This window comes from Danaus plexippus, chromosome 7, assembly GCF_018135715.1.
Source record: "Danaus plexippus chromosome 7, MEX_DaPlex, whole genome shotgun sequence".
Classification (NCBI taxonomy): Eukaryota; Metazoa; Arthropoda; class Insecta; order Lepidoptera; family Nymphalidae; genus Danaus; species Danaus plexippus.
In genome coordinates this window covers 5,100,945-5,126,353 of record NC_083541.1, presented here as the reverse complement: position 1 = coordinate 5,126,353, position 25,409 = coordinate 5,100,945, and the positions used below count along the sequence as shown (strand labels likewise).

Genomic DNA, 25,409 nt, shown 5'->3' with positions numbered 1-25,409 from the left:
AATAACTGAAATGTCTTAACATTTATAAATATAACCATATTTTATTTTAAACCCTCTTTCTCTTTAGATAAGTATTGATTGGTTTATTAAAGTCTATTTAACTCAGAAATATTGAGCATTTTGATACCTTTGATCTTAATTCAATAGTTTTTCAACTTACGACTAACATGACAAACTTTTATTAGAGTAAAAATAATCGAATATTTTGTGTGCTGTGACACATAAAGTAATTATTCAACAGTTATAGGCAAATAAGCCAACAAATGTATCATATACCACCAAATTCACTGTATGTAGAGGCACATAAGTAAATTGAAAATATTCAGATGGTATATTTCGAGCAGACAACCTTGCAATGGACCAATGGTATATTAACATTATTAGGATAATATTAAAAATATCTTACGCACTGCCACTAAGAGTAAAATTTTATATCTAAAAAACGAAGAATATTAAACACAAATTCATGAAATTACTATTTAATCTGTGTAAAATGACGCCGTGTCAAGGTAAACGTCAAAAAGACAGTTTTAAGTAATGTTTATTGACTGTGACGTTATTTGTCATTTCGTTGTTGGTGTATCGGCCGCAGTTATAAAACATTATCAGTCGAGGTCGGTTCGTTTTGGATTTGCAGTGATGACAAAATGTTAGCGGCTTTAGGATTTAAAATTAGTTACATTACATTATTATTTATAATATCGTGCGCTTTGAGTGTTGAACAATATGCTCCACCGAGTAGTTCCCTGTACGTGGCAGAGGACCCGCATATTACGAAAAAAGTGACTGTAATAAATAGACAACTCGGAGAAAATGGAAAGGAAACATCTGAAAGGAAAAAACGTGAAGCTACAACAGTCCCACCACAGACAGTGGATAGAAATATCAGTACATGGGTACCGTCATTTCCTTATTAAATCAATTTTAAACTCCCCTTTGTTGTTTTTATGTTTATTATCTTTCGCCGTCTATGATATGACGGTGATTTATTTTGATCGTCATTTGCTGATATGACCTTACTTGCACCTAGAATTGTTTACAAGGCTCTGTTGCGTACTTTCTTTTATTTTTGTCATTAATGACGTCGTACTTAGGTAGTTTATATTTGGAAACGTTACTTGCACAAAATAAATAAAAATTTTGTCAGATGCAATATAATTGTTATTGTTTTTGTTGATATATTTTTGGCTCTAATTTTTGAAATATTTATAATATGTTTGATTATAATAGCTGTGGGAAGAAATCCCCCTAACATTGCTTAATAGTTTTTAAATTAAATTGCTTATTACTCATCTATAATTTGATGCCTTCCTAGATTCTCTAGTAAATTAACCTATGTTTAAGTATGCTGAAATAAATAAATTAGTATGTGTTTCTGAAATATAGTTTTGTGCTTGGTACTTATAAATACAGTAATAAAATTGCAATTGCATAATAAAAAGTCAAGTATTTTAATATCTTTTATAAATTGTGTATTTTTAAGTAAAATCTAATGTCATGTATTTTTATAGACTTCACATCTCAACGACAGCCACCAACAGTTAATGGTGCACTGGGTGGGAGAAGGTTCAAATGTTATTATCTGCCTGGCTAGGGACTCTACATCCAGGGTCAAAGATCTTTCACCATCAGCTTTATATATATCCTATGACTATGGAAAGAACTTCACAAATAAGACGGAAAGTTTTCATTTGAGCGACAGTCCCGATAGCGGTTACGCACAGTTGGATAAGTTCTTCAATCATCCGAAATATCCTGAATTTGTAAGTTATATTTTATGTTTGAAACATATTGCTATAGACTAATATTTGGAAGCTTTTAATTCATATTTTGTATGCATCATAACAGAAAATAAGCATGAAAACAAAATCCAAGGTTATTTTTAATTGATGGATAATTATCTTCATTTTGACATTGCTAAATATTCTGGCAACCATTCTACGAAAAAAAAAAAGAATGCATCAATAATTCAAAAATGGAAGGTTATTGAGCTAGCTGCTTTCATGAAAGTCATTGTGATTAGTCTTCAACAAATGACAAATCAATCATGATTGATGCTAAGTAGTCTGCAACGTAGATGTCATTGAACCCTTCTTAAATACCACTTGTGTTGGATTAAACCAGAGTATTATAAATACATTGCCTTCGACATTAATAATATTTAATTGTCTCACGTTGTTTGCACAGTTCAAATGAATTGCCAGAATTATTGTATATGGTATACATAAATTTTATAACAAAGAAATGCTAGCCTCATATCTTACGACATGACTCATTATTTATTTATGATAAAAAAATATTCTTTTTTTTTTTTTTTTACACAGTCGTGAAACACGAAAATAGTTAAAAGCAAATATTTATTGTACCTCAATCGTAAATAATGAAACTGTAAATAAATAATAATGAATTCAGGTATTTCTTATCTAGGATTTTTTATTTTTTTATAATACGCATATTATAACACTATAACTTGTTAAAAATGTTAGTGCATTTTTTTTTATACTGATAAATACAGAATGAAATTATAGATTTATATTTATTTATATTTTATAATAAACTTGCCGTCGTCATCTTTAAAGCCGTCATCCGGTTTTTGTGACAAAAAAGTGTAGTCTAGGTAATGCAAGCACTATTTATGTAAACCTTTTACACATCACATACACACACACACTAACATATACACTATAAAAATGTTCATAGAAATTGTTTAAACCAGTATTAATACCACATCCGGTTAATTTAAAAGAATTTAAATAAATGTCGTTATATCATCATTGAGAGTGTCGGTTCGTATTTATTAAATCGTATTTATGTATATGTCCGTATCATATATGTATAGATGCATTTTTGACTATTCTGTATTGTCCTTAAAGTCTAGGTCCCATTTTAAGGAATTGCCCAACTTTTTTGTACAATCCAAACAAGTTTTTGTATTTACAAGGTTTTCCTTAAACACTGAATTGTTGCAACAAACCACAACAATGTTTGCATATAAATCGTGGATCGATTATATTGACAAAATGATTGATGGATATTGTTAATATAGTGCGTGTTCGTGGATTCGACTAATAAGAAGCTGTACTACACTCAAGACAACGGCAGGACTATAATAAGGTCTGATCTCAACTTCCATCCAAGCGAATTGGCTTTCGATGAGGACATACCCAATAGATATGTCATATTGGACAAGGTTGATTCCACTAGAAATGTAAGTAGGTTTTATATAAATAATACTTATCCATCGGTAATTTATTTTTTAAAATGCCATTAAATTAATTCATTTTTATATAATCATCAAAACACGAGGGTACATAGTATTCAGCTAGCAAGTTGACGAGATTTAGTTGAACTGCATTAGTATTAAGGAACTTAAAATTCAATTAAATTGGAGTGTGGGCTTTGAAAAGATACCCGAAAGTAATCTTAGTATATATTTTTTCATACATTCATTTGACTGTTAGGAAAAGACCTGGAATTGAAATAGTATTTATTGTTAATACTGAAAATGTTAAAAAAATCATGGAGTATACACAATTTGTAAATGAGTTATTGTTTTCAACCAACTTAAAAAAAGGAGGAAGTTATGATTTTCTTTTAACGTTTTAGCTATACATGACTTTCGATGGCGGCAAGAACTTCAAATTGATACAGAATTACGTTAAAACGTTCTTCTGGTCTTCGGGAGTCGGTTATCCTAAAGCTTTTTACGTGGAGCGATGGAAGCCGGGCGGCAACAGCACAGTGCTGACGGCCAACGATCCCTCCAACATGGTCAACGCCCAGGAACTGTTCGCTGATGCAAAGGACTTCCAGATCAAAGGAGACTTTATGTTCGCCACGAAACAGTCCAAAGAGGTGAGTAATCAACCTTCATGGTATAACAAAAATATTGCTATATTTTTTTCGAAAAAAAAATAGAATATTTATAAAATTTTGCATAACAATCCTTGACCTAGTAAAAAAATTTCACACACTGGATTAATTATGTATGAAAAAATTAAGAGGTCAGTTAAATTAAAATAATGCATAAGTTATGAAGCGTCCTTCCCACGGGTGGGGGTTTAAGATGGCTCTTAAACCAATTACCTACGACGTGAATGGCATGTATTATTCATAGCCGCGTCGCAAGATTTTTCTTTTCGTCACGTTTCAGTTATTTTACTACAATATACATATATTTTATATAATTAAGTAAAGCGTAACAATCTCATATATTTGCGTAAATTATTATATTGTATATAAATAAATATATAGAGGTGTTTAATTCGGGTCAACCAAAACTATTTTATACTTTTTCTAAGTAATTTTTGCACATGTAAAATAATTGCCAACTATCATATAATACACAGTTATTAAACTCTTAAGAAACAGCGATTTCTACAAGAATAACGTTTTTATTGATATGTATTTTCTTGTCCATACAAAAGTGTTCTTAATATATGAAACAAAACGGACAAAGTCGCGTGTATAAGTTAGTGTGCTAGTTTTATTATAAACTGCATGCTATCTTTAATATATAAGTATTACTTTATAATTATTTATGAGTTCTTTTCCTCTAACACTTCGATAAAACTAAGATATTAAATACATTTTTATTTTACAATAAAAATAACAATAAGTCGTTTGTTTTAAAAACGAACAGTGTGCAATGCGCTTTATAAAATTGTTATTACTATATCAATTACTAAAAATATTTTTACTTATATTTAAATTCGAAATCTTATACGTTATTAGAACATATTGGATTCTTTATTATCAAACGTAAACACTTTGAATTATTTATAAAGGGAATAAATTTTAATATCTTATATCGAATATGTGTTATGTCAGCCAGCGATATAATAGTTTGTCAGTGAGTCAGTGTGTGACGCTGTACTGGACACGAGGATGTCTGTAAATTGGATAATAAGGTACAAATTTGTCCCGCATACAGTTCTGGAGCGTTCTCTACAATCGTTACACACTTCAACCTTTTGATATGTTCTGTTGACTTTAATCATTTATTTTGTCGTATCGTTTGTATAAATATTTATACGAATATATATATGTGTATATACATATGTATATTGATTCGTCAGATTTCTTTTTTTTTTTTTGGAAATGTCACGCATCACACATACATGCAGTTTTCAAATTCGGTTCGACACGCTGAATTATTATTGTATAAGTAAAACATTTTTAATTTTGAAGTATATGTAAACGGACTGTCAGTAATTTGAATAACAAAAAAAAAAATGTTTTAAATGTCGCTTTATATTGATGAGAATATAAAAAACGCGTAAGTAATAAATCTTATATGAGTAACAAGCAGGGGTATGACTTAATTAACTCTTCATGATATACGTATAATATACTTTCGTACTAATTATCGTCAATTATTATCTCACTGGTAATATCAAGTCCTGTAATAAATAACAAGACGGATTCATTATCGTATAGAAAAATAACCGACGCTGAATGACGGAATAGTTCAAAGTAATGAGATTTGAGTTTTAATCCGGCGAAACTATGTCTTCTTTACACTTGGATACGTAAATAGAAAGATCAATAACAGAATGTGTCGTGTCAAACTGACATTTGCATTTGTTTTATGACAGATGACGTCATATTTTTTGAATATGTTTGATCCACTTGTGAAATGTACGTTGTATGAAGGACTCGCACGGGGCGCAACAGGTTTTCTATTTCGAGTGTAACTCGTTCGTAATATCACATACATATTTTGTTGTCGTTTTTTTTTTAAATATAAAATGTCCTTTTCAATTAAATGATATCGGCTGGTTGATTCTTTTGTTTTCTTTGTGAGGTTTGGTTTTTATTGACGTAATGACGTTCGGAAATATAGTTATAGTTTAAATCGGATATTATTTTATCATAAGGTGACAAAGATAATTTTATCTCAAAAAGTTATTATAGTTATAGGTATTGAATGGATAGTCATACATGAGGGTATTTGAAAATTTTAACTTACTAATTACCATATTAAATTTCTGTCGAAATTGATTTCGTTGCTAGCCTTCGAAATCGGTCTATCTGAATCCAGTTCCTTCTCAACCGTATAGAAGATTTCTGAACGATTTGAAAATTTAAATTATGATTTTTATCTGAATATTAGCATACTATCACGCAATTTTTGAAGTTATATATCAATATTTAATTACTATTGAATTAATTTTTAAAGTAATCCATTAGAATATGACTTTCAAGAGAAAACGTTTAATTTATATAACGTTTTTCGGATTTTCTTTCCGTTTTAATTATTTTACTGTTACTCGATATTTTGGTTACTTTGGAGTAAGTAGTGATGATAGGAAGAGCTATGGAAAGATATTCGAGTTGAGATTGTATGTTATTTAGTCTAGCTAGCGGTAGACGATAAAAAAGTTATATATACATATATATATTGTGCCCACTAGTACTGGAACAATATAAGAGTGAAATTTAATTTATAATTATTCTAAAATAATTATATACGTATTAGGTTCCCATTCTGTAAGTCTTTGGGCTGTAGACTTTTCAAGGTCAAGGAATTTTATAATGTAATTTCAAGGAAATGTTTCGTTTTAATAGAGGTCATTTAATGTTATGTATTGTTCGATATTTAGCTAACAAACTAAGAAGGTTTTATCCTCAACTACAGTCACATTTCTAGAAGCCACGTTCAAACGGTATTAGATTTTAATCTCGTTAAAAAAATTAACTTGTGATGTGACATGTATAATATAAATATATTTTTATTTCAATTTAAAATGTGTTACAATTATGTTTAGATTATATTTAATATTCTCATAGTTTTCTTTACAAGGACATGTTAGAACAATTCATAATTAAAATTGTTGGGCTCAGTAGTGTTATCAGTAGTATTATGACACGCTCTATTATAATATTAAACTAACTAAAAATACTAGCTTCAACCGCCAAGGTAAGACTTCAAATACATTTTCAAATATACCCACATTTTTTCGATGAAATAACTTAGGATAACAATCAGTGATATCTATTCCGAGTATCGCGAGTACTAATTTAAATTAAAGTAAGTTTTTTGGATACCACGCGTTTTTATTTAACCTACACCTTGGTCGCAAGTGTCAGGTACTGTTGAAGTTCCTCTCCCTGCAATGCGATGGACCCGGCACGCGCACCGTGAATCCATGAAATGCTGAGAGGTTTCTTCTCTTATCACTATATAATCTAGACGTTTAGGAACCTGCATTTGCAGCAACCGTGATCACGGGACGAGATGAGTGTCACGACAAACGCGTAGTATTATCCGAAAATCTTAGTTTCATTCAAAAGATAACAATGTCTAACGGATTTTACTTCGGTCACTTCTCCGACCTGTAAAAGTAGGAGTGTCCGTACATTTATACGAACGCGATTTGAAACCTTAAACTAAATGAATTATACGTTAATCAGTTTTATATTTCATAACTCAATGTTTACAAGAACACAAATAAAATAACGTATCGAATAACGCTCAATAGTCATATCAGATTACTGGAGACTATTAAGATTTTGTTAGTCTGTGCAATTTAAATAGCTATAAAAAAAAATGAAATTTTCGATTCCGACTGGTCATGATAGAATGTTCACATGTATATGTCATTATATGATAAATGATATAATATGTCTTAAAGTTTGTCGTAAACTGTCGTCATTGCAAATTTCAAAGTGACTACTTACATTCGATCACGACCTGTCAGAAACGCAAATTGTAAACGGCCGGACGGTAGTTTTAAATTAACTACCAATTACGTATATAGATTTCATGATACTCCTAAGGTCATACGTCATACGTCATACGTCATACGTGTTATTTAATTTTCTATAAGACTTGAATAATGGAAACGCTTTGTCATTGTGCTTCAGTATCGTAGACGTTTTCATAAATAAACAATAATACTGTAATGTAAGAGCGATGTATTTATGTACATTCCTATTTCAATTTTCCTTCTATTTGTATTTCGTTTGAATAATTAATGTGCCTGCATTGAATTTAGAATGTTCCGTATTAAGTTTACTATAAATATTGAAAAATGTGCGTTTGTTGGACATTAGATATTTATGATCAGTAATTTTTGTACACATATGTATTATCGTGGCTTTATAATTAGTGCCGCGTGGATAGGTTCGTGAAACTTGTTGTTCTACTCTCGATGCGGTCACCATCCAAGGACTGACCGTGCCGGAAGTTGCTTAACGTATTCACTGTAAACGCCCCTCGATACGTCACAAGAATGATATGGGATAAATAAAATTAAAAATCTATTTCATTTAGTTTATTGTTTTTAAAATATATCCGACTTTATTAGTCATTGCAAGTTGCGATCGTTACATTGTAAAATGACTCAAAGTTTATATGAATCATGATTTAAAACTGTCATAAGAATAGTTCAATTGTTAAATGTTACAAGGGACATGCTTCCGATTTTTAAACAACGATTCTAATTATACAAAGAATCATTAAAATATACAGATATAGTAAAAATACATATTTTTTAAACAAAATTTACTTACGTAAAACACAATGTTGTGTGAAATTTGATTAGGTTTGAGTTTTAAATTGTTTTTTTATATCATAATATGATCACCGATTCGCTGATGAAAAAACAGATACCTTTTAATAATACATAAGATCAAGTTAAGTTTCAACGATGCTTTAATTGAATAATATATTAGTTATCATTATTATAAAGAATTTGATAATAAAAGCGAGCTGAAGTTAATGGCCTAGTATGAGTTTTTTTATAAACTTAACTAAAATAGTTAAGTAAATTTCTTTGTAAACTTGATTATAATCTGACTCGTTATAAAGGTATGTCTATGGTTATTTACGAATGGCAATTATAACAGTACGTCGGTTTGTCCGTGTTACAAATATTTACTCATTAGTATAACTGTACGTTTGTTGAGTTTACTGTACGTAAATTTTTATTCCGTGACCTACTGCAATAAAACGGGTTATGTTTGTTATGCTTTTTGGTGTATCCTACAGGTTATCTTATTTATTTTATTCGTATATTGATTATAGGTTTAACTGCTTAACAATGGTTCTTCTGTTATTTATATATATGTATATATATACTTTGTTGCAGAAGAACTCCTTGGATCTGTACATTTCACATCAGAGGGGTCCGTTCTTCAAAGCCAACTTCCAGACCGAATTGGATTTGCATAAGTTCCATATAGCCGACGTGACAGACAAACGTATATTTGTCTCTGTCATGCACACAGAGAATCTGGCAAATTTGTACGTTTCAGAGATAAATAGAAATTTCACACAGTACAATTTCGTGTTGAGTCTGGAACAGGTCCTGTGCTACTTCCCTGATGGTAACTGGAAGGACAGTTGGCTAGAGTAAGTTATATACAATCAATATTTTTCTTATTAATGTTTTAAATATATATATGAGGCATACCTCATACAACTATATTTGTTCCAACTAATTTTATAAATTCAAAATTTTTTGAGGGTATAGGGATATTTTTCTGTGTTTAATGCAAAAACTATTCAATGGATTTAAATGATATTTTGCAGTAATGTAGCTAATACACTAGAAAAAAATGATAACGACTATCAACACATAGATAAGATTCTTTTATTTTAATTATAACTTACAATACGAAAAGAAATAAAGAAAAAATCTTATTAACACTAAGAATACAACATTTCTATCTTTCATATTGAAAATGCAGTAAATTAACATATTTTTTTACTAATTTATCTTAACCAAAAAATTTGTTTCGTCTAAACTTTCTTTATTTAGTTAAATACATCCTTTCATTTTTCCACTTCAACGGAATTGAATTTTTTAATGTTCTAGGGACATTACTTTAGGTACAAAAACATGACTAATATGCAGTTGTTATCTCAAAATGTGACGGTTCGGTTTGTAATTCTATGTAATATACAACAAATACTGTTCGCAGGGATGTCACAGAGGATCCATTCACTGACTTGTATCGTGTGGAAGGTCTAAAGGGTATCTACATTGTGTCTAAGGTCAATTTCAAGTCGTTGTCCTTCAACATAGAACCAGAACATTTGATATCATTGATAACATTCGATCATGGTGTCACCTGGTCTCCGATTGTACCACCGTCCGAAGATGAGAATGGTTAGTTACACACGCACACACACACACGCACACACACATATACATATATAAGATATACTTTTTGCACATATATATAAGATATATGCATATATATATAAGATATACTTTTTGCACATGCTGTATAATTATAGTATTCAAGAATAACTAAATCAAAATGACTGTTTACTTTATAATTCTGTTACATGTAATATGACTAAAATTACTCACAAAAATGCTTATAATATTTTTTTAAATATAATTAACTAATAACTATCTTATCTGTTGTATTTGATTTTAATTATCAAGACAATAAATATTATTTACATATTGTCAGGTAAACCGATGAATTGTTACAAAGAAAACTCATGCTCCCTACATTTGTGTCAGAAATTCAGCCAGCTGTATCCAGTTACGAGGTGAGGATGTAATCATACAATAAATGCCTAAGGTCTCAGAGTACATTGCACTCTGACATTTTTATGGACTCTAATTCAATTGCATAAAGTTGATAATAGATTATCAAATATATGTATAGTTATATACAATCTAATGTGACCTCTATAAAAGCGGGGTAGAGTTCAAACTCGCTTGATTGATTTTGTTTAGTAAATATTACTCAATACATTTAATGTTTGTGTTATGGTAATGATAGTTTGGCTATAATCAGTTTGATAGTGAAGTATCTTGTTTCTTACACCCATCGGCTCGTTGCTAACAGATTAATATATAATTATTATTATAAAATATATATATTTTAAATTAATCAAATGATCTGTGGTCTAATACTTGAATAATTAAAATACCAATAATAATAATAATATTCCTTAATAGACTTTTTCCTTATACATAGTTTCTTGAAACGTTGTGGTTGAGTATCAATAGTTAGTCTGCTCTATTAGCTATATGATAATTTAAATAAGGGGGGGGGGGGTGATGGAATGTGTATTAGTTATTAATAAATAAATTACCATAATAAAATTCAAGCAAAACATATTAGTTAAATAACTATGATATAGACAACAATGTGATTTTTAAAAATAATTATAAAGTTATTTTAAATAAATTTTTGTTGAGAGAAATAATTATGTAGTTAAAATATTAAGAAAGTAATAGGTTTAAATTTTTTGCAGCATACCCGGATATGTGGTAGACACTGAATGGAGGTAACTTTGGTGTTGTAGAAATAAGGGTTGATTCGGAATGATTCCATACGTTCAAATTTGTTATATAAATGGTGTTCACTTTTTCATATATCACATTTGTTTGGCATTATTTCATTATAATGGATGTCGGATTTAAATTATTCCCAGAAATACTACTATTAAGGGAATTAACTATTTATATCAATTATTCAGGGTTAATTGTGTTAGGTAATATTAAATTGCACGTTTTTAAGTCATTCGCACTCCATTGTTTGTTTTTTTACGTCATTTATTGTTTTAAAAGCGGTATTTTATATGTCATGCCTTATATCTATTTAAAGATTTATGACTTTTGTGCTAAACATGCATTAATGGATTTCAAATACATTAAAATGAAAGTATAAATAACTAAATTCATGGCTTTGCAGTCCTTATAGAGAAGACGATGTATTTATGTATTTTTATCGATTCTAATGTATGTTTACTCCAAGTTTCCATCGGCACACTATATACAAAGCGTTTGCCGTTTCTCATTTAAAAGTCTAAGCCGAAGCTATAATGTGACGAGGTTTATGAACGAAAAACTATTAACGTTCCGTATGTAGGTGACTATGCTAACTTGGACTAAGCTTACCGATCAACAACCACGGAGTTTTGTTTGAATATTAACAGCCTACGCCAGTTAATGTCCCGCTGTTCAAATTACAAAGGATTTTTGCTATTAAATTGCTATCATACAAAAATATAAGTACGGATGAAATCATATACTAATTATTATTTATCGTTCGTTATACCTATTATGCTTTCTGTCTTTTTACAATAAGAAAATATAAATTTTAATGGTAAATCATTGTTTATTATAATTTTCAGATCGGCGAGTATAATGAGTTCGAAATCAGCTCCAGGTATAATAATGGCTACGGGCGTGATCGGAAAATCACTGAAAGGTATCCCCGGAGTCTATATCAGTAGGGACGCGGGGCTTACATGGAAGAGGATCTTGAAAGATTATTATTTCTTCAACTACGGAGACCACGGTGGCGTTTTGGTTGCCGTCAAATACTTCAAATCTAGAGGAGAAACTAGAAGAATATTGTATTCGACCAACGAAGGAATCGATTGGCAATCTCATCAGTGAGTAATAAGATACTATTTGTTTAATTAATGGCTGGGCCGCAACAGGTTATCATCTACAGTAGTTTGATATGATATTAGATACGGATTTATCGGAAATACCAACAGTTTATTAATATACAATAAATTATATTATAGATCTGTTACGTCAAATTTACTGTCAACAGGTTCAATGCTGATGACCTTCGTATTTACGGACTTATGACTGAGCCTGGTGAGAACACAACGACTTTCACTATGTTCGGCTCAGCGAACGAACAGCATCAGTGGATCATAATAACAATGGATTTGATAAACACTTTTGCACGCAACTGTACTGAGAGCGATTATAAATTCTGGTCGCCGTCACCACCTACGTCCCCAAATTCTTCGGTTTCTTGCGTTCTTGGCACAAGGGATACATTCCAGCGCAGACTTGCGCACACGAATTGCCATAACGGTATAGACTACGACAGGCCCGTCAGGAAGGAGGTCTGCGAATGCAGCAGACGGGACTATGAATGTGATTTTGGATTCATTTTATCTCATAACACGTGTGTTCGCAATCAAAGTTTGGTGGGCAACGATCCTTATGCTGAGGCATCGGATTGTCAGCCCGGACATTACTTCCAAAGGACTAAAGGATACAGAAAGATAGACGGCGATGTTTGTACTGTCTCGTATTACATGCCTTACGAGCCGGAAATGGTCCCTTGTCCTTTGTCGGTGCCGACCGAATTCCTATGGGTTGCTTTGAGAGATAAAATAGCTCGCATCGATTTGTCAAACAACACGACTGTCATTCCTATCAAAAACCAACAGAACATAGTCGCCATTGAGTTTGATATGAAGAACAACTGCATCTATTGGGCTGATATCGAGGTAGATAAAATCAGTCGCCAGTGTTTCGACAACGGTAACGTACAGGAGATAGTGGTCGATACTGATTTAGCTAGCATAGAGGGTATGGCCTTGGATTGGATTTCTAATGTGCTTTTCTTTGTTGACGGCATGCGGAAGAAAATAGAAGCTGTGAGAACAGATCTTCAGAGCAGCGGCCGAATGAGGGCCACTATATTAGATTCTAAAGTTCTGTCCAAACCCCGTGGTATTGCTGTTCATCCGAGAGCTGGTTATCTGTACTGGACGGACTGGGATCGGAAGAATCCATCAGTTTCCAGATCGAATCTCGACGGTTCCAACGTTACCAAGTTATTTACAAAGCCAATAGTCCAATGGCCGAATGGCATAACCATCGATCAAATGTCGGATAGAATTTATTGGGTAGATGCTCTGGAGGATTACATAGCGAGTGCGGATCTCAATGGACAGTATTTCAGACGGATTCTATGGAATGACGAGAAAGTGTCTCATCCATTCGCAGTAGCCGTGTTAAAACATAAGATGTATTGGGACGATTGGAAAGCGAAGTCTATATTCACCGCGGACAAAGACACGGGAGCTGATATAGTCACTATCAACGACAAGCTATCCGGCTTGATGGATTTGAAGGTGTTCGCGTATTTCATGCAACACGGAAGTAACGCCTGTTCATACAAGAATACGAGTTGCGATACTTTGTGCCTCGGCGGTCCGAGGAATACTTTCAGCTGTCTTTGCCCAGACGGTTTTAAGAAAATAAACGGTAAATGCATGTGTCCAAACGGTTTGGAGCCAACTCCGAATATGACGTGCCCCAAACAGGCCGGATCTTGTTCACCGGTATGATATTAGTGATGTACTTAATTTTTTATTTAATGTTATAGCAACATAAAATTAAAAATTAATAAATAACACTGTTAAATAAAACGAGTAATTGAAAAATTGTTAACGATTCATTAAAATCTCGGTTAAAATAAATTGACAATAAAAAATATCTTATCTAGGAGGAGTTTTCTTGCAAGAACGGTAGATGCATTCGTAGCACGTGGCGTTGTGATGGCAACGACGATTGTGGGGATGGGTCCGACGAGGTTGGGTGTGGGTGCGCGCCCCCCAGGATCGCCTGTGACGGCCGGTGCTACTTACCCCATTGGCGCTGTGACGGTGACATGGATTGCGCTGATAACAGTGACGAGAAAGGTTATACACATTATATACCACCTTGAACGAAACCACTCACGCGTCCTGCGATCCCTGCACACTTAATTTCGTTATTGATATAAATCTTCTCTTTTCTAACTTTAAAATTTTCCCTTCTACACGATATGCACGAGGTTATTGTCAGCGATAAGAAATGATTCTGGTTATTTTGGCTTTTCGGTTTTAAAGAATTAAACCAAGGTTGGAATGAGTTAAACATTTTGATTTGAACCACAATTTATATCATTAATATTTAACTTCACTTCATTTCATAGAAAACAGCATAAAAACAAAACAGGTACAGGAGATATAATAAGTTACAAACTAGGGCTGTTTAAAGAAGTATCGTCATTATAATATTTGAATAAAAAAAATTACTTTCTAACCTTTTCAATTTCAAGTCTATTTCATTGACTCTGATACCAAAGATGATGAAAAACTATTTTCACAACATTTACGTTCGTCGCCTCAAACAATTGCTTCTCAACTAGAGAAATTATCACACACAATTTTCTACGTATTTTAGAGCTTTTGTCGCTCAGACAAAGACTTCGAAATAATGGACTAGTGTTCTAAAGAATATCTCATGGGAACACTGATTCTTTCCCTCCTTGCGCTCAGTAAATGCAATTAATTGCATGATTGTTTTCGAAGTATTTTATTATTTGTTTGCTAACCTCAAAATCTTTGGAAAGTCTGCAGAATAATCATATATGGAGATTGCATCTCTGTTTTATTCCTTCTTCATTATAGCCATGTTCGCAAGGTTACAAAAAAAAACTTGTATCCTCATAGTTTATTTTATTTTAAAAGACTCGTCTACTTTACTAGAAACTGCCGATGAGTCATATTCCTAATGTGAAGCGAATTCTGAATAATTAATAAATTTAATTTACCTACAATGTAGTTATTTCTTATATAGTTAGTGTCACTGAAAGGATCATGTCATTAACTTTCATGTCTACAGACAAAATTTTTAACGGTAAAAAATTTCCTCCAATAGACACCCAGTTATTATTTGCTAAATTTGTTTTGTAAATAACAATTTTAATAACAGACATAAAACTTCCACGTTGTCAAGAGATTCAGGATTTTTTTTGCACATTTCGTAAAGTATTTTCAATCTTTCAAGCAGACTATGATTAACTTTTTGATTTGTTACACATGGCCTTCCGGCCAGTTTTGCTTGTTTCAGCTAAATTCGCCCGACTCTTATTTATGAGGCGAGGCATTTTTATCATAATAAATTGGTCATGCAAGCAACAGCAATAACGATAACGAAGAAGTCTTAAGGATAAAAATATTGTTGAAACGGAATTAGGTATTGCGAACGCAAAAACAAAACACAGCGCGGGTTTTCCCTTTACTTGAGATTCCTTTGTCAGACAAAAAGGAAATGCTTTGAGAATATCTTTGTTGCGCAGAAAAATTGTGAATTGATAAAAAGACTAAAAAAAATTGTAATTAATTAGGAGTGGGTGCTTTATTCGATATTTTTAAACTGACCTGATGTATGTTAGTGTATGTGCGGTTTGTGTCTAAATCTCGAATATTTGTACGGCTAAATGGCTTATATGACATCATCACAACATCTCACTTGCCGTAAGCGTTTAAGCGTTTCATTCTTTAACTGCTCCAACTGCTTCCCTCAATTTATCAAAAAACTATAACTTTATATAAATCTGATCCGTCTAATCATCATCATGTATTTTGTTTTGAATATCTCCATAAAAAAGCCAGTGTTCTATCCTCTATATCCAGATAACTGTGACAGTAGAAAGTTCACCATTAATGTTTTACAATACCACAATCATTCCCTAGGAAGACAGTAGTGTTCCTATTTGAATTTTTTTTAATTATCATTTTTATCACTGAGGAAATTTGCAAAAAAGTTAATGTTTTGATAAATATGATCTAATAATATCCTCGTGGAACTGTATATTGACATGGTTTTTTTTTTCAGATTGCGGTAAACAAAACTGTACGGAGAACCAGTTCCAGTGCGCCAACGGGAATTGCATCGAGAAAAGATGGGTTTGCGACGGAGATAACGACTGCAAAGATGGCTCTGATGAACGGAATTGTACGGTTAGTAGTAACTATTTAAAACCTCTACCAAGATATACAGACATCTAATGTATCGTATCAAAATCGTTTTATTATTTGGTTAACGAAAATATTGCAATAAAATCTTCCCTGTACTGATATTCGTAAGTGTCCAGAATAAGTGACTTGTATGTTGCACTTTAGTAACTTGATTTACGATTTTTAATTCACATTTATTCCGTATGAGCTACGAATTAAATTTTTAAAAATTATGAATATTTTGATTACTCTGAAACATGACATTTCAGATTGCAACTACTAAAGTATTAAAACCAATAAACAGTAGGCCTTTTATATTTTTACTTTTTAATTTTTTTTATATATATTTTTACCATAGCAAAGTCTACCAAAACGTCCGGTAACGGTCAACTGTTCCGGTCACGTGTTCGCTTGCTCTAATGACACAAACGCTCTTTGTATACCGAACTCATGGGTTTGTGATGGAGAGAGAGACTGTCTCGGTGGTGAGGATGAGACAGAGGAGAGATGTACCAACTCCACCTGCGCCCCCTATATGTTCAGATGTCCTAGCGGAAAGTGCATTTATATGTCATGGGTGAGTAGAAATTTATGTGCAACGAAACAAGATAATAAATGTAAATAAATTTCAAATTTATTACGTTGATTTCGTATAAGTTGATATAGATATTGTTACTGTGATTTAAAAAAATAATTAATATTAAAGAATTAACAATGTATTGGTATATTTTAAAGGGCTATATTTGTTTTACCTCAAATTTACACTAAATTACTATAAGCCCCTAGTTTATTATTAAACAATGGTCATATAACTCTGGCAATCTACAAAACAATTTCTTACATAATTTTTCTGTTATCATCTAGGTTTGTGACGGCGAGAACGATTGCAGCGACGTAGATTCATCAGACGAGAAGAACTGTACCTCTATCGGCCACTCTAAGCTGATACCTCGGCCTACGGAAAAACCAGATTTCGGTACCAAAGGTTCCTGCTTAGAATGGATGTTCAAGTGCGACAACGGCGTCTGTCTGCCGTACTGGTGGAGATGCGACGGCACCAACGACTGCGGCGACAACTCGGACGAGGCGGCGTGTGGCCTGCGACCCGATAACAAGACTCACATAACGCCGGAGCGGGAGGTCAAACAGAAGTGCGCCAAGAACCAGTTTACCTGTGAACCCGGTGAGTTCAGAAATTCAAATTTAGAATACATTCCGTTTATCTATCACATATGCATGATCTTCAGAATTTTCATCTTTTATAGCTACTAATGAGATCTAAGATTTTCGCGAGTTTTATTCATTTTATAGCTACTTATATTCTCATACCTGGCCGGTGTCTTATATATTTCTCTGCGTTCCAGGTGTGTGTATACCACTGACGTGGGTCTGTGACTCCGTTAGTGATTGTATCGACGGATCCGACGAGTCGGGCTGCGATCGGAGACACGACAAAGGAGATACCGGTCTGCGGTGCGAGCCCGCGGCGACGCCGTGCGCTGACGGCTCGGCCTGCATTGGCGACCACCAGCTGTGTGACGGAGTCATCGACTGTGGGGATCATAGTGACGAAATGCACTGCGGCACCGTAAGTCGCCGAATAGATAATCCAATACTTATTTTTCTATTTAAAATTATATGCCGTGTATATAAAATTCTTACGAACATTACCATTTGAGTACTCCTTAGAAATATTATTTTAAAATTTTATACATACATTCGATAGTAATTCACTTTACACGCCCCTAAGTGGTGTGAGTGGGCCACTCCAACATTATATTTTAACATACATTTTTTATAACGTGTTATTAAAGACATAAAATACTGAATAATCATTATTAGATCGGGGTAGGCTAGTTTGTGTACATACAATGTGAGGGACAATTAATCTATACTAGTCCTGTCATTATATGAACAATTTTAATACTCGCTTTCTTAGTTTACTTCTCATTATTAATTTAAGACATTGTATAATAATTCGATTCTGTATCAAACTGTAACATCAATTATTATATATGGATACGAAATAACCAAGTCCGAGAACAGCCGATATTCTAATTTCTCTGCCAAATATATGAACTATAGAAATAATGGGTATTATTTATAGCAGAAGCCAAAATCTCCTGTGAGTTGTCCTCCACGATACTTCGAGTGTGACGAGGGGACTCGCTGTCTGTGGCAAGCGATGGTGTGTAACTGGCATCAGGATTGCTACGACGGCAGCGACGAGGCCAATTGTACCAGCAATAATAATAATAATAACGTTTATCAGGTATATACATTATATTCATATATATATATATATATATATATATATATTGTCAACAGAAATGAATTTTCAATAGTTTGACATACAGAATTCGTCTGTATGTGAAACTGTGAATATTGAAATTTAATTTTATATGCCAGTGTCGAAATAACTCTTGATTGTAATTAAAATTGCTTGAAAGATTTATTGCTGTTTTTGACAATGTTGACATGAAAAATAAGTAAATGAATCCCACCGCAAATAAATTTAAATGTTAAGTTGCTTCGTTTTGTTATCCTGAATGAAAAAATATGTTTAAATTCTTTAAAGCGGTGTTAGATGTTTATATTTAATTAAACATGTAAGTAGAGCCATTACTATATAACACTATAAAAATATACACTCTAAAAACTATGGGTTAGACACTTAACCTATTAAATATCTGCTATGATACCAGATGAATAAAAATAATGTATTTGATTATAACTATTCAATGATTAATAATAATAATTTCCAGTATCTAAGCATCGGCGTAGACCAGTCGTCGATAAACTCAACCAGCTTCCTGATATCGTGTTGGATGGCGCAGCAGAGGACTGTGATGTATAACTTCCTGCCGTCCATCTCCAAGGTCGACGATGGAGTGTGGAAGAACATGACATGGACCAATGACAGCGTCTACAGGTATATTATGGCCAATGAAAGGCTCCGATTGGTCTGGTACTCGCAGCTGATTGGTTATTTTCTATATTCTAATCTTCTGTGGTGTTTTCATCTATAAATATATTTAAATTTTTGAGTTTGATAAGGAGTTTAGTCTTAATAGTAATTATCATATTTAGTTTTTACAATGTTATGTACATTTTAAGTGCAAAAAAAAAATATTGAAAGTATTATTACACAATCTAACTATAAAATAAAATAAAACTTTTCAAAGATAAAATGATGGAGGAATTTTCTAGTATTATTTTTATGGTGTTGTTGAACAAACGCTATGGATGTTTCAGATTCACCGGTTTAGAGCCGTACACCGAGTATAACGTGACATTCTATATACAGGACAGCAAATCTAACAGAAGTTACGCTTCGATGAAATATATTAATACAATGACTGGAGAAGGAGGTAGGTTGTTGCATGTAATACACAAACTCTGGCTTTACAATTATATTTATATTTATGTCGTTATAAATTACAAATTTAATCGCTCCAGGATATGACAGACCTGCAAATAATTATTCACCTTAAATATATATATTTGTTAACTAATCACTATTTCTATGATATATATAATTTTTAAAGACATTTTATTATTTTTTCCTCGGACTAATTATAATATCTTATAATTTCGTCATTAGTGATTGTAATTTTTCTTTAAGTAATAATAAAGTCGATTCTGTTCATTTCAGTACCTTCGCCCCCTCAACGTCTAACCGTGCGTCAAATGATAGGAAGACGAGTCCAAATATTATGGGACCCACCCAAAGACCCGCGAGGCGTTATAACTCATTACACCATATACTACGTACCACCCTTACCGCCCATGGAGAAGACGGTACTCGCCGGCAGCGCCAACAAAACCGTGTCAGTGTTTTTGGACGGTTATTTCAAGCCAAATAAGAATTATTCCTTCTGGGTGAGTCTATAATATATTTTTATATAAAGTCCACTTTTTCTTCTTATTTTGTATTTCAATTCCACTGCCTATTAGAACTGTGAAAAATGGCAGTTACCATAACATTATTGAAATTTAATCCATCTTTTTTGATTAAACTTTAAAATTTATTTATTACTGCCCAGGACAAAATTCGTTCTGTCAGAGGTTAATGTAAAAAAATAAATGAATGTTAAGTCTTCCGTGTGATCACATTATTTATATCTCAACAATAAACAAAAATGAGTCTTAAATGTAGACTAGTATACTTTATAAACTTGTGGTACTCATTCTTTGGCTTTATGGTATACAATATTTTTTGTTTGGTTATTTGTGCGCGTAAACAAACAATTCTGTACAAGAGTATAATTTATTGCTTTTTTTTTAATAATAGGTTACAGCATCAAACAACGCGAATACGTCCGAGTCTACTCCCATATCCTACCTTCTGTTTGATGATGTGGGTGATGTTGATGATATCGTTAACGCGAGCATGTCCCGTCTCGCTCCCACCAGTGTTAGCGTCACATGGAACAGATTGAGAGGGATAGAGGGCTACCTGGTAGACGTGAGACTACCTTCGCAGTACGCCAAACGACCGGTCATTAGAACAAAGGAGAATTCTGTCAATAGTGAGCTATTTTGCTAAATTATAACTTCAGGCGTTCTATGATTTTTATATATATTTTTTAAAATTTTTATTTGTTAACAAAAACACTGTTAAATATAATGTATGTATGTTTCTAAATGAAATTAATAACATATATATTTGATTTCAAGTGTAATGAAAACTACATGTCTTTAGTGTAATATAATTAATATAAAAAACAAAATAATGTTAGGATGCTTTTGATAAATGACAATTATATCATCTTATTTCAGTCACAAACCTACCCACCGGTGTTAAAGTGTACATCGACATTAAAGCGTACAAAGACAATGTGATGGGGAATCCGTTCACGATACCGTTCGTCACTGAGGGTGTTGAAGATGAAACGTTGAATGTGACAGCAGTTCTGCTGAAAGAGAAGCGTACCTCAGTGGAACTGAGCTGGTCTCCTCCCGTTAGTGATAGATACAAGAATAAGAAGCTTGAATATGAAGTACATTATAACAATGTAATGCAATGGAGGATGTATCCGGGGGAGATGGTTAATGGTGAGTGTTAATATAATATATTTTATAGTCTATGCCAGCGGTTCCCAAATTTATTTTGTCTACTTGCTGCCTTAGAGAATTAATCCTTTTTTAAGGCCCCCATTAGTTCATCTACTGAAAAATTACTATAACATCAAATTTAATTAATTAATTATTGTGTGCTATATTACTGCCCCGTTTTTGTCTGGGTCTCTTATACTTATTGGTTATCACACACTTTGGGAAAGGCTGATGAGGCATTCATTATTTTTTATTATAAGCATATTTAAAGCTAATACAGTTTGCTATTGTGATTTACTGTATGGGTTGGATGGGCCAATAAATTGTTATTTTCAATGTTGATTTAAATTAAAATTATAAGATATATAGTATTTACTAATTGCAAGCTTTTTTTATTCTATAGATACAAAGATAGTGACTGAGAGCAACAGGCTGGTTATAGATGGTCTTCATGCGTGTGAGAGTTACTTGTTCACTGTGGGACTCGTCGGAGGACCGCTGGCGGCTTTCAGGGAGATCATTACTAGAGAAAACGTCAGGTAACAGATTCCTTAGACAATTTTTATAAGAGTGTACCCCTTGACATAAATAATTCACTTATTCTTACGTCGATTTGTATATTAAGTATTATTTTTTGTCAGGCGTTTGTATATAATATAATTTTGTTACAGGGCTCCAGTTAAAGATTTGAATTATGTTTTTGATGACAAGAAGAACACTTTAAATATAACTTGGAAGGCTAACTGTGACGTTATCAAAGACCCGATCGCGTACAGGGTATATTATTTGTATTTTATTTAAGTTATATAGAATTAAATATGTTACTGATATTGAATATTAAATTTCAGTTGGACGTTGAAGAATTAACTCACAACAAGTTTAGTCACTTCGTACTAAACGCTACCACTAATGTCTCGTTGATACATACCTTTGAGGACGTTCCCGTAGGAGGACGGTTTAATATATGCGTTTCTGTGAGTATACTAAATGTACGAACTTATCAAATTTATAATGTTCTGTTATAAAATATATTTCTCTATTACTTTCGAAAGACATTTTCAAATTGGAACGTATGTAATGGAAGTACTAAAATGTGTGTATTAGCGAATAACGTTACTAAGATTAAATGTTGAATTCCATACAATGAGATACCTTAATTATGAAGCAGGATATTATAACAAGGTTAACGAAAAAAATTAAGAAATAGTTGGCGGTAAATGACAAACAGAAAGACCAACTAATAAAATACCAATAATAAAAAATACGCTAGACATCCGAAAATATATCATTAAAGTTGAAGAGTTTGATTGCCTGAATCTGAACTGTGTGACTTGTTAGGAAGGCTATATGCAACCAGAGTTGCTATTCCACTCTCAAATAACAGACGTATAAATTATGTGAAACTAGGAATAATAAATATTGAATTGCTATAATTTTTTATCAGGCGTCTGTACGCGATTCATCAGTGAAATGTATTGAAGCTCGTACCGGTGTCGTGGACTCACCTAGCGCGGTTGTGGCCTGGCTCGCGCCTAACGGACACATCATGGTCAGCTGGAAACATGACGAACATAACTACACCCATAAGTATGTTAATACAGTTAAAATCATTTATATATATCACTTATAACTGGACAAAGCATAAACTGCCTAGGAAATTGTATATATGAAATAAAGAAAGGATTAAATATTAAGAGAATAAAATTCAGTATATAGTTAAAACTTGTGTTGCTAACTGTACACGCTGTATGAACTGTATCGTAGAAAATGTTCGATGTTACGTATGTCCATGGGCGACGGTATTACCTCCATAAGGTAGGCCGTCTGCTCGGTTGCCTTAGCAGAAAAATAATTGTGTATATGAAACAAAGAAAGAAAATAAATACAAAGAAATCAAAATTTAAAATTAATTCCTGCTAATTTTGTATTATATATATTAATATTATATATATTGTATAAAGAAATTAATACAATAGTTGTTTCTCGCCACTTCTTTCTCTTGTTTTAATTTTACTGTAGTACAATATATACAGAGATATATAATCTAGATTCATTTAGTGTTTTTTGCGACCATAAACTTGCATTACTAAGATATTTTTTTTTAATTGTTTTTAATGGTGATGTCACAGACACAAGTACCAGATCCTTGTATCGGAGAAGGAGTTGGACGAGGATGTGCTTCACCCGGGAGATGACGTAACGGTCGTTGATGCGGAGTTCACGCCCATGTTGCTGAGCTCACACGCTCCTACCAAGGGACCACTGTATGTCGGTGTGAGGGCTGTCACCTCAGACGGTTACTATAGCGACCTTAGCGAAGTACACACAATGGAAATGCAAGGTATTTTTGGATAAACCTTTATATAATGATACTTTAGAATGTACTTTTAAATGCTCATAGAAGTAATTCAACTTGACTTTATAGGGATACAAAGATTATTTAGGGAATTACATTTATACGACACTAACGTAACTGACAGTTAATATTTTAACTTTGAAATAAAGAAAATTCATGCTCATCAAGAATTCTCTAAAACTAAAAAAAAAAATCTATGAAAATCTGTGATGTGATGATAAATATAAATCGTAATTTAAATATCAGATGCAGAGCCTCTAGAAGGTACGTCTAGCGCGGGCGCGGTGTGGTGGGGGGTGGGCGTGTCGTGCGGCGCCGCCCTCCTGATGGCCGGAGCCCTTTTACACGTGGTCGTCAAACAGAGGCGAGCTCACGCAAGACTGGCGCACACACCGCGCTACGACAGTCGACGAGGAGAGGCGACTATTGATCACGGTAATATTACTTGATGTAAACATAAAAAACGCTTTTTTTTATACTTTTTTGTTGGATTATATTGGACACAATTATGTTGGATTAAAATTTATCCAATTATATTGGATTATATGTCCAAACATAAGCTGTAGTGATAGTATTCACATTAGCAAGTATCTTATATCCAGGAAATCACTCTAACAAATCCTGTATCGTCATAAATTTTTTAATCATTTTTAAAATTACTTTTGTACTTATAATGTGAAATATCTTGAAATAGTTTTGTTTTTAATTTTCTTGTCCTCATTCGTTGATTTATCTATATTAATCGTTATCTAAACTAAAAATAATGTGTTATAAAAACAAAATGACGAACATAATATTTTATTTATTAATAAAAAACATACAAAATTTCTAAACGTGTGTGTACTACGTTTCAGACGATGACGACGTACCTCCAATCCACGGTTTCTCTGACGACGAACCGCTCGTTATAGCGTAAACTGAAATGTGATAGCGTTCTTGTCATAGCCCTGATATAGATTTGTACATTAAATAAAAAATAATATTTAATAAAATTATTTCAAAGAAACCGTTTCATATAAAACCGTTTGAAGAACCGTTTGGTTGCGGTTCACAACTTTCATAGTGTAACCGTGAAAATCTTCGGTATGGTTTCATAGATATTAAGGTTTTCTTCAATAAATTATAATAGCAGCTATGACATTCTCCAGGTAGTATTTATTGTGTATTATATTTATTCGACATTATATTCTTATGCATTTTCTAGTAGACGTCTTATTAAGAAGTGTTAGTGAATTAAATTTTTTAGTTTCTTTTTTTTAAATAGTAATCTTTTAATTATTTGTTCTCGTTCTGTTTCTCGCCGTGGAGTCTGACGCGTTTTTATTTTCAATTACCATATTATCTTCGGATCAATTTTTAATCATAATGCTCAGAGTATTACTAACATTATTATTCTAAGTATTTTTTTTTTATTCTCATACTTTAGTACGATTGCATAAATCCAGCAACACTGTGAGAGATGATGAATACAAATGT

At 32.6% G+C, this 25,409-nt stretch overlaps 1 protein-coding gene across 5 annotated transcripts; it reads left to right on the top strand.

Moving 5' to 3' along the window:
* Window positions 1–583: 583 nt before the first annotated feature.
* LOC116770876 (sortilin-related receptor-like) lies at window positions 584–25,345 on the top strand. Of its 5 annotated transcripts, none has more exons than XM_061521060.1 (28): window positions 584–896; window positions 1,512–1,763; window positions 3,047–3,208; window positions 3,607–3,855; window positions 9,099–9,358; window positions 9,931–10,118; window positions 10,432–10,513; window positions 11,228–11,260; window positions 12,110–12,373; window positions 12,541–14,074; window positions 14,239–14,434; window positions 16,398–16,522; window positions 16,878–17,096; window positions 17,384–17,702; window positions 17,884–18,107; window positions 18,627–18,791; window positions 19,285–19,451; window positions 19,775–19,890; window positions 20,175–20,401; window positions 20,814–21,051; window positions 21,302–21,577; window positions 21,981–22,116; window positions 22,249–22,354; window positions 22,426–22,551; window positions 23,022–23,164; window positions 23,707–23,918; window positions 24,180–24,368; window positions 24,788–25,345. In XM_061521060.1, the coding sequence occupies exons 1-28, from the start codon at window positions 648–650 to the stop codon at window positions 24,847–24,849; spliced, it is 6,519 nt and encodes a 2,172-aa protein (XP_061377044.1). In that variant the 5' UTR covers window positions 584–647; the 3' UTR covers window positions 24,850–25,345. The 5 variants fall into 5 exon arrangements, with proteins under 5 accessions (XP_061377044.1, XP_061377043.1, XP_061377042.1 ...); XM_061521059.1 differs by having other exon boundaries at window positions 9,096–9,358; window positions 18,630–18,791; XM_061521058.1 differs by having other exon boundaries at window positions 9,096–9,358.
* The last annotated feature ends 64 nt before the right edge of the window (window positions 25,346–25,409 follow it).

What these genes read in the sequence shown, in the direction of transcription:
- LOC116770876 (XM_061521058.1), top strand. Translation starts at nt 648, where the DNA reads ATGTTAGCGGCTTTAGGATTTAAAATTAGTTACATTACATTATTATTT. An exon ending in ATAGAAATATCAGTACATGG is followed by an intron (nt 897 to 1,511) that starts GTACCGTCATTT and finishes GTATTTTTATAG; the next exon opens with ACTTCACATCTCAACGACAG. An exon ending in TACAATGACTGGAGAAGGAG is followed by an intron (nt 19,891 to 20,174) that starts GTAGGTTGTTGC and finishes TGTTCATTTCAG; the next exon opens with TACCTTCGCCCCCTCAACGT.